The sequence below is a fragment of the Oncorhynchus tshawytscha genome, linkage group LG09, assembly GCF_018296145.1.
Source record: "Oncorhynchus tshawytscha isolate Ot180627B linkage group LG09, Otsh_v2.0, whole genome shotgun sequence".
NCBI classification, from domain to species: domain Eukaryota; kingdom Metazoa; phylum Chordata; class Actinopteri; order Salmoniformes; family Salmonidae; genus Oncorhynchus; species Oncorhynchus tshawytscha.
This window is the reverse complement of record NC_056437.1, coordinates 15,338,588-15,349,483: the sequence shown is the minus strand read 5'-3', so window position 1 is coordinate 15,349,483 and position 10,896 is coordinate 15,338,588. Positions and strand designations below refer to the sequence as shown.

Genomic DNA, 10,896 nt, shown 5'->3' with positions numbered 1-10,896 from the left:
TCGCCCCAGTCTGAGGTCCTGAGAGCAGGACCGTTCTGGAGCGGGTTTTCATCAAGGATCTCTCTGTACTTTGCTCCGTTCATGTTTCCCTTGATTCTGACTAATCTCCCGGTCCCTTCTGAAAAACATCCCCACAGCATGATGCTGCCACCAACATGCTTTACTGTAGGGATGGTATTGGCCAGGTGATGAGCAGTGCCTGGTTTCTTCCTGATGTGATGCTGGGCATTCAGGCCAAAGAGTTCAGTCTTGGTCTCATCAGACCAGAGAACCTTGTTCTCATGGTCTGAGAGTCCTTTAGGTCCTTTTTGGCTTACTCCAAGCAGGCTGTCATGTGCCTTTTACTGAGGAGTGGCTTCCGTCTGGCCAATCTACCATAATGGCCTGATTGGTGGAGTGCTGCAGAGATGGTTGTCCTTCTGGAAAGTTCTCCCATCTCAACAGAGGAACTTTTGAGCTCACTCGAAGTGACCTTTGGATTCTTGGTCATCTCCCTGACCAATGCCCTTCTCCCCCAATTGCTCAGTTTGCCCGGGCGGCCAGCTCTAGGAAGTCTTGGTGGTTCCAAACTTCTTCCATTTAAGAATGATGGAGGCCACTATGTTCTTGGGGACCTTCAATCCTGCAGAAATGTTTTGGTACCCTTCCCCATATTTATGCCTCGACACAATCATGTCTCTGAGCTCTACGGACAATTCCTTCAACCTCACGGCTTGGTTGTTGCTCTGACATGGATGATAAATGTTAACAGGATGCACCTGAGCTCAATTTCGAGTTTCATAGCAAAGGGTCTGAATACTTACAGTGCCTTGCGAAAGTATTCGGCCCCCTTGAACTTTGCGACCTTTTGCCACATTTCAGGCTTCAAACATAAAGATATAAAACTGTATTTTTTTGTGAAGAATCAACAACAAGTGGGACACAATCATGAAGTGGAACGACATTTATTGGATATTTCAAACATTTTTAACAAATCAAAAACTGAAAAATTGGGCGTGCTAAATTATTCAGCCCCCTTAAGTTAATACATTCTTCCAGAATGGTCCTGTATTTGGCTCCATCCATCTTCCCATCAATTTTAACCATCTTCCCTGTTTCTGCTGAAGAAAAGCATGCCCAAACCATGATGCTGCCACCACCATGTTTGACAGTGGGGATGGTGTGTTCAGGGTGATGAGCTGTGTTGCTTTTACGCCAAACATAACATTTTGCATTGTTGCCAAAAAGTTCAATTTTGGTTTCATCTGACCAGAGCACCTTCTTCCACATGTTTGGTGTGTCTCCCAGGTGGCTTGTGGCAAACTTTAAACGACACTTTTTATGGATATCTTTAAGAAATGGCTTTCCTCTTGCCACTCTTCCATAAAGGCCAGATTTGTGCAATATACGACTGATTGTTGTCCTATGGACAGAGTCTCCCACCTCAGCTGTAGATCTCTGCAGTTCATCCAGAGTGATCATGGGCCTCTTGGCTGCATCTCTGATCAGTCTTCTCCTTGTATGAGCTGAAAGTTTAGAGGGACGGCCAGGTCTTGGTAGATTTGCAGTGGTCTGATACTCCTTCCATTTCAATATTATTGCTTGCACAGTGCTCCTTGGGATGTTTAAAGCTTGGGAAATCTTTTTGTATCCAAATCCGGCTTTAAACTTCTTCACAACAGTATCTCGGACCTGCCTGGTGTGTTCCTTGTTTTTCATGATGCTCTCTGCGCTTTTAACGGACCTCTGAGACTATCACAGTGCAGGTGCATTTATACGGAGACTTGATTACACACAGGTGGATTGTATTTATCATCATTAGTCATTTAGGTCAACATTGGATCATTCAGAGATCCTCACTGAACTTCTGGAGAGAGTTTGCTGCACTGAAAGTAAAGGGGCTGAATAATTTTGCACGCCCAATTTTTCAGTTTTTGATTTGTTAAAAAAGTTTGAAATATCCAATAAATGTCGTTCCACTTCATGATTGTGTCCCACTTGTTGTTGATTCTTCACAAAAAAATACAGTTTTATATCTTTATGTTTGAAGCCTGAAATGTGGCAAAAGGTCGCAAAGTTCAAGGGGGCCGAATACTTTCGCAAGGCACTGTATGTAAGTAAGGTATTTCTGTTTATTATTTGTAATATATGTGAGAGAAAAGAATCGGAACTGTTTTTGCTTTGTCATTATGGGGTATTGTGTGTAGATTGAAGATTGTTTTATATATTTTTTGTATCCATTTTAGAACAAGGCTTTAACGTAACAACGCCTCTGTTTAACGCCTCTGTCCCAGTCACCACAATGACAGCCTCTGTCCCAATCACCACGACAACAGCCTCTGTCCCAATCACCACGACAACAGCCTCTGTCCCTGTCACCACGACAACAGCCTCTGTCCCTGTCACCACGACAACAGCCTCTGTCCCTGTCACCAAAATAGCCTCTGTCCCAGTCACTGCGACAACAGCCTCTGTCCCAGTCACCACAACAACATCCTCTGTCCCAGTCACCACAACAACTGCCTCTGTCCCAATCACCACGACAGCAGCCTCTGTCCCTGTCACCACAACAACAGCCTCTGTCCCTGTCACCAGGACAACAAAAATAGCCTCTGTCCCAGTCACTACGACAACAGCCTCTGTCCGAGTCACCAGGACAACCGCCTGTATTCCAGTCACCACAACAACATCCTCTGTCCCAGTCACCACAACAACTGCCTCTGTCCCAATCACCACGACAGCAGCCTCTGTCCCTGTCACCACAACAACAGCCTCTGTCCCTGTCACCAGGACAACAAAAATAGCCTCTGTCCCTGTCACCAGGACAACAAAAATAGCCTCTGTCCCAGTCACTACGACAACAGCCTCTGTCCGAGTCACCAGGACAACCGCCTGTATTCCAGTCACCACAACAACTGCCTCTGTCCCAGTCACCACGACAACAGACTCTGTCCTAATCACCACGAGAACAGCCTCTGTCCGAGTCACCACGACTTCTGCCCAAGTGCCTCAGAGCAGTGACGCGCCAACTCAGGAAACCATACCTGCAGAGGAGGAGCCTCTCAGACATGGGGAGGGAACTGTTATTGGACACGCCTCTCATGTGGAATTATGTTCAGAAGTGTCCAAGCAGCAGATGACCTCACAGACCAGGAGGAGACACTTCACTAAGGTCAAACCCAACCTGGGCCTGGCTGCCAGGACCACACAACCCAAACCAAAACATCCTACAGAAAATATTACCACACAGCCAAAACCACCACAGTATACCATCACAACATCAGAACCACCACCACAGCCAATGCTGAATATCACTGCATCCTCAAAACCACAGCCAACCATGAATATCACCACAGAATCACCACTGTCTACTGAGAGTATTACCACAGAGTCAGAACCACAGCCCAAACAGAGAAGTACCACACACTCCAAGCCACAGCGCACTGCAAATATCATCACACACAGAGAACCACAGCCCATTCAGAGGACCAAAGTAGCCCATTCAAAGCCACAGTGTACACAAAATATTACTACGCACACAGAACCAGACCAGCCCACACTAAATACCACCACACAGTCAGAACCACCCCAGCCCACACTAAATACCACCACACAGAACCACCCCAGCACACACTAAATACCATCACACAGTCAGAACCACCCCAGCCCACAATAAATACCAACACACAGTCAGAACCACCCCAGCCCACACTAAATACCATCACACAGTCAGAACCACCCCAGCCCACACTAAATACCATCACACAGTCAGAACCACCCCAGCCCACACTGGATACCATCACACAGTCAGAACCACCCCAGCCCACACTAAATACCATCACACAGAACCACCCCAGCCCACACTAAATACCACCACACAGTCAGAACCACCCCAGCCCACACTAAATACCACCACACAGTCAGAACCACCCCAGCCCACACTGGATACCATCACAAACACACACTCAGAACTACAGCCCATCCCAAATCTTGAGTAGCCAGGCCCAGGTACACGCAGAACCAGAGCCCCAGTCCCAGAGTCACCTCTGAGGTCATCAGAAGAGGAGAAAGGTCGCGATGGCCCAAAGGAATATACTTTCTCCTCCCTCAGTGCTGTAGGGTCTCAGTCAGGAACATCAGACTCAGACCAGCCCAAACAGACTGGTCCAACCCGCAGAGCCCGTTTACCTAAACCCAAACCCAACCTGTGTCACACCACTAGAGCCGCCACACACACTTCATCCCAGGTACCAGAAAGCAGAAACTGCCCTGTAGCCCAGATACCACATGTTGAGGCTACCAGGCCCAGCTCTGAGGTCCAGATACCACATGTTGAGGCTACCAGGCCCAGCTCTGAAGTCCAGACACCACATGTTGAGGCTACCAGGCCCAGCTCTGAAGTCCAGATACCACATGTTGAGGCTACCAGGCCCAGCTCTGAAGTCCAGATACCACATATTGAGGCTACCAGGCCCAGCTCTGAAGTCCAGATACCACATGTTGAGGCTACCAGGCCCAGCTCTGAGGTCCAGATACCACATGTTGTGGCTACAAGGCCCAGCTCAGAGGTCCAGAGGCATTGCGCTGAAGTTCAAACTCCAGAGGAGGCTGATGAGGTTCCCATGGAAATACAACAGATTCACCAAGTCATCCCCCTTACTGACATCATTGATGTTACCCAGGTAAAGTTATTATAAATATCAGCTATTAGTTTAGCCATAAGCGCTATTTTACAATTCAATGTGTTCCAATAAAAATGTCTAATGTCTTCCGGTTGCGTTACTGTAATGTGCTTTTAGAATGTGTGTCTGTCTGTGTGCCTTTGATGTTTGTATTCATAGGAGGAAATACAGCTGATTCACCAAGTCACCCCCCTTACTGACATCATTGATGCTACCCAGGTAATTCATTAATTGTATTCCTACCACAGATGTCTGGTTGCATGTGGAAATGTGCTCCAGAAATGTGTGTTTGATGTTTGGATTGACAGGAGGATGCATCTCTCCTCACGGAGGAAATCGTCTTCTCTCAACGAAGTGATGCTCTCATCACACAGCATTCAGAAAGTTCTGGATCAACTGTTCTGTTGGACCCGGCCCAGCCAGACCCTGATGAGCCCATCTTCATCCTCTCCCTGACTGAAATCCCTTTCTTCCCCATGGAGGAGGAGTATGGCTGTATGTCTCAGACCCTCTCCGAGCCCCTCTCTTTTCTACCGGTCGCAGACGCATGCTCTCAACTGCAGCAGAGGTTAGTGCCTGTCTGTCAGTCATCACAAACCCGGTCCACTTAGTTTACCCCCCCAGATGGAATTTATCCAGTGGTGAAAAGTACTTAAAATACTTTAAAGTACTACTTAAGAAGTTTTTGGGGGGTATCAGTACTTTACTATTTATATTTATGACAACTTTTACTTTTACTTCACTACATTCGTAAAAGAAAAGGATATACTTTTTAATCCATACATTTTCCCTGACACCCAAAAGTACTTGTTACATTTTGAATGCTTAGCAGGACACGCACTTATCAAGAGAACATCCCTGGTCATCCCTACTACCTCTGATCTGGCGGACACACAAAACACAAATGCTTTGTTTTTGAATGTCTGAGTGTTGGAGTGTGCCCCTGGCTATCCGTAAATTTAAAAAACATGAACAATTGTGCCATCTGGTTTGCTTAATATAAGGAATTTGAAATTATTCATACTTTTACTTTTGATACTTAAGTACATTTTTGCAATTACATTTACTTTTGATATTAAAGTATATTTAAAACCAAATACTTTTAGACTTTTACTCAAGTAGTATTTTACTGGGTGATTTTCACTTTTACTTGAGTCATTTCCTTTACTTTTACTCAAGTATGACAATTGAGTACTTTTTCCACCACTGAATTTATCTACCATATGAATGTACGTTATCTCTCTCTCTCTCGCCATCTCTCTCTTTTGTGCTCTCGGTCTCTCATCACCTAACATATGCCTCTCCTCTCCTTCAGCAGTGATATTGTTGGTCCTGGAGGTGGTTTGGAGGAAGGGTATGCTGGTATCCTCTGCAAAGCCCCTGAGCCCATGTCATTTGATGAGGTCGTCCCTCAACCCACATACACCAGTATCAAGGAAGTGGAGTCTGGCTCCACAGCAGGCCCAGTAGATGTGTGTGCCTCAGCCAATCCCTCAGAAGACTCCATGGCTGACGCGGAGACTAGGGAGGACATAGATCCTCCTTTTAAGAGGAAAGTGCCAGAGAGAGCCAGGAGAGGTGGGCACAGAATACACAGTAGTTGTACATCTAATACAATGTTTAACAGACATGTTTTCCATTGTTTGTTCGTTCATTCAATTCATAATTCAATAATTCATCCATCCTTTTATCCATCCATCCATTCTTCTATCCATCCATTCTTCTGTCCATCCATTCATTCATCCATCCTTCTATCACTCCATCCATTCTTCTATCCTTCTATCAATCCATCCATCCTTTTATCAATCCATCCATTCTTCTATCATCCAGCCTTCTATCTGTCCATCCATCATCCATCCTATCCATCCATCCATTCTTCAATCCATCCATCCTTCTATCCAACCATCTATCCATCCATCCTTGTATCCATCCATTATTTTATCCTTCTATCCATCCATCCTTCCATCCATCTATTCATCCATCCTTCCATCCATCTATTGTATTGTGTAATATGTTTTTCATTTAGTTCTGTCTGTGTGACCTAGACAAACTGCAGATCAGACCTAACACAGCAGTAAGGAAACAGCCCAGTTGTTCGGTCCTAGCCAAGGAGGCTGTGTCAGCATCCACCTCAGACTATACCACCATCCCAGAGACGGACCACCCCACAGCCTCTACCCCAGAGCATACCACCACCATCATCCCAGAGACGGACCATAAGACAGCCTCCACCCCAGACCATACCACCATCCCAGAGACGGACCACCCCACAGCCTCCACCCCAGACCATACCACCACCCCAGAGACGAACCACCCCGCCGCCTCTACCCCAGACCATACCACCACCACCATCCCAGAGACAGACCACCCCACAGCCCCCAACCCAGCTAGGTCCCTCCGTCACAGGAACAGCATCAGGAGAGGTGGCGGCTGAGGAGCAGGAGATTGTGGGCCGTTTAGACCTCCCAGAGACAGAGGAGGACACGCCCACTGGAGGGGGCGAGATGGAGGACCGTAGGTCAGGGGCGGAGTCTCAGGCTGCCTGTCAAATGACACCGCTGGTTACGAGTGGCCCCTTGAGCAGGTGAAGATTCTAATACCTGTCAATCTCTCCATCTGTCTCAGTTTGTACTATCTATTAGTTGTAAACTCCTCAATAAAATATGAAATCTCAAGTAGTTGAAAGGACCTCATGTTGAATTATAGTTGTTGATTGACAGGACACATTCAGTTAATGTCTTCCATTGATTAGATTGATTGATTAGGAATAATATTCCTTCCCTCTATAGGCCTGGTAGAAGACCCAGAGGATTTCTTTCTTTCATGTCCAATAAGACCAGCAGCCCTGCAGCTGCCCCCTCTGCCCCTCCTCGAGGGCCCAGAGCAGCCCCTCAGAGGCCCCAGGTCAACACCACCCGGCCAGGGGGAAACGGGCGGCACCAGCCCCCTCCACCACCAGAACCATGCCTGCCCCCTCCACTAGAAACACCACCATTAGTTCCACCAGAACGGTCACTAGGCCAGACAGTTCCCCCAGGGTGACCTGGGAACAGCCCTCTGATGTCCAGGCCTTCCACTCAGACCCAGATCCCAGTACTTCCCAATGTACTACAGCTACCAAGGTAAAGAGATGGACAACATGTGGTGATATTTTACCTCTGCAAAATTGCACTGAACACAAAAACATTGATCTACCATTGTGGGAATAATCTTGTACGATCAGACACAGAATTATTATTGTTCTTCTGTCCTACTCTCTCTCCCGCTCTCTCTCTCTTTCTCTCTCTCCCTCCCCATCTCTCTTTCTCTCTCTCCCTCCCCATCTCTCTCTCCCTCCCCATCTCTCTCTCTCTCTCTCCCGCTCTCTCTTTCTCTCTCTCCCTCCCCATCTCTCTCTCTCTCCCGCTCTCTCTTTCTCTCTCTCTCCCTCCCCATCTCTCTCTCTCTCTCCCGCTCTCTCTTTCTCTCTCTCTCCCTCCCCATCTCTCTCTCCACTAGCCTTCTCAGGTACCAGCCACCCAGCCCAGTGCGTCTCCCTGTGTAGACAGCTGTTCAGCAGGCGAGGAACCCCTCAACGTGTCCCAGTACTTCTTCAGTGACATCTTCACTGAGGTTGAGGGAAGGGAGGAAGGAGGAGGAAGTGAAAGGAGAAACGGAAGTCACTCTCGGTTTTAATCAAACTGGAAAACAAAATGTTAAGAAATCCTTGAAAGATTGCGCTTCAGGGTTCAGGGTTCAGGGTTCTTTGCACGTATGTCTGTGTATGTAGCAGTAAAATTACATCTCTGCTTGTGATTATGCTGTTTCATGCTTGCAGTGAATAGATTTGGCCACAAGATGGCAACAGGGAAAACAAAAAAAGTGAAAATGTATCTTCAAATCATAAATGTTTTGTCCAAACTGGCACCTAGAAGCTTTGCCAATGTCCCATATTGGATGATTACATTTTGGGCTCTTTCACCCCAATCATATCTTCTAGCCTTTTGGGTAATCTATATATTTTAAAATATATTTATTTGGTTATATTTTTTCAAACCTCACAAAGCTAGACATTTATGGTCATTTTTCTCCATCTGCATACAAGCAGAATACTTGAAATCAATGTTAACTCACTCTTCTACATTGGAGAGTTTGGCAGTTTACTCAGGGACTTTCACATTCAGATTTGTGTTTTTATTTGAAGCATTTTTTACATTTAAATCGGAAACCATTGTCTTAATGAACATTGTATATATGTTTATTTGAATGTAGATCAGATATACTGGAAGGGGTGTATTCCCTGAGCATTTACAGTTTTTCTTTCTAGGTGTATGAACAAGACCCAGCTTGAGGGACACCACAGTGATGTCAACACTTGTTTCTTTATTTCATGCTACCTGAAGATACAGGACATATATTTTCAAATGGCTCTGCAAAGAAACCTCTCATTTAATACATGTACAAGTGACAAACTCACAGAAACCGTGCACAGATCATGAGTCCAATTTCAAGGATTTATTATGTTCTGCAGCCACTGTTCAAACTAACATAGCTATTATATAGCTCATGTGAATACAATTATATACGTTAATGTCTCCTTTAGTGTTATGTCTTGCTACATTATAGAAAACTGAGTATAGAAAAGTAGAATAAATGCATAAGAATGGTCAGAGGGTTTGAAACTGGACTAGTGTAGAACAGTCCTGCTGCACACTAAACACTGCTTCTTGCAGACCACCTATGCAACCTATGCAGAACCTTATGTTCACATAAGAAATATGTTACGAAGTTCTTCTAAAAATATTGTGTTATTTTGGAGAAGATAGCATGGATATCATCTTAGTTAGTCTCAACAGAAATTAAGAGGACACATGATCTCAAAAGCCTTAAAGGTGTAATGAAAACTTCAGCATTTGAGTGTAGTCTTTTTTTTGTTGCTGTGTGTGTGTCGCGGGGATGGGGGAGGAATGTGCAGATGTTTAATTTCCAAGCGGCATAGAGAGGCAGTGCGATCGAAGAGACGAAGCTGCATGTTACTAGGTGACCTCACTACATAAATATTCCACGCTCTCACAGTCAGCCCTTGTGCAGTTCCACTCTTCTTTTGGTCCATGTTGAATAGGGATGTAAAGGAATTCACTTTTATAGACCCTGTGCTTTTAAATTAATCAGGGGTTTTCCAACTGTTTCTGTTCTGCCTTAAAGATGTGAAATAAACACTGTGCATGAGAGGTATTACTTGCCAGTCAATGTTTTAAGCCCGTATGAACTCATCACTAGTAATGTCTGTCTCTGATTATGAACATGCAATGGTAGATTGTCGTAAACGTTTTTGTGGATAACTCCGAACCACTAATTGTGGCGATAAACTGAATACTGTAATCTGTAATTAAGTGTAATCAGGAACCAATTAAGTAAAAATATAGGGAATAATTGAAGTGCATTATCTTCCAGGGAAGAAGTGATAGAGCTTCCGTTGGTAGTGGACGTTCAAGGGAATCCACATCCAGGGTCCAGTCTAGGGTGAATTACATCCAGGGTGAATTACACAGGTGTATTTGATTTGTACTCGTGGGTCCTGCATACCATAGGGTGGCGCACAGTTGGACCAGCGTCGTTAGTGTTTGGCCGTGATAGGCCGCCATTGTAAATAATAATTTGTTCCTAACTGACTTGCTAGTTAAATAAAAATATATATAAAATAAATACCATGTGCACGGTCACGATTTTGGTATGTAATACTTCCGTTATTCACAACAAGAAACAGACAATGGAATCTACTGGTGCTTCCCTGTAATAGTGCATTTTCCCCGAATTGTGCCCTCATTCACTATTTACCACAAATCTAAAATCATTGGATTGGTGGAGGCATGACATGGACTTGTAGGAGTTCCCACTATATATCAGTAATTTCCTTTAAAATCAGTGAAGGGAAGTGAACACCGTTTGGGAAGAAGGATAGATAATTGGGACAAAACCCTACATTTACATATCTATGGTTTTAGTACAGCCTCCTACTAGTAGGGTTTCAGTGGTAGGCCTATCTACACCGCCACCCCCATTTTTTACTAAATCGAGTGCACCTAATTGCTGAATTCGATTATGCTGAGCCGCGGGGTATTGGTCTATGGCCCGTGACGTGACCGAGCAAAAGCGGCGAGGGAGGAGCGACATTGTCAAATGGAACAGTTATCTCGCCACTCTGTCATGTTGTCAACATGGTACATCGTCCAGAAACATACAATATTTTCATACC

At 45.2% G+C, this 10,896-nt stretch overlaps 1 protein-coding gene across 1 annotated transcript; it reads left to right on the top strand.

Annotated features, from left to right (window-relative positions):
* Positions 1-3,981: 3,981 nt before the first annotated feature.
* Positions 3,982-9,871, top strand: LOC112257251 (platelet glycoprotein Ib alpha chain-like). The gene is made up of 7 exons (XM_024430752.2): positions 3,982-4,661; positions 4,821-4,880; positions 4,970-5,229; positions 5,977-6,239; positions 6,707-7,245; positions 7,451-7,783; positions 8,160-9,871. The coding sequence occupies exons 1-5, from the start codon at positions 4,602-4,604 to the stop codon at positions 7,093-7,095; spliced, it is 1,032 nt and encodes a 343-aa protein (XP_024286520.1). The 5' UTR covers positions 3,982-4,601; the 3' UTR covers positions 7,096-7,245; positions 7,451-7,783; positions 8,160-9,871.
* The last annotated feature ends 1,025 nt before the right edge of the window (positions 9,872-10,896 follow it).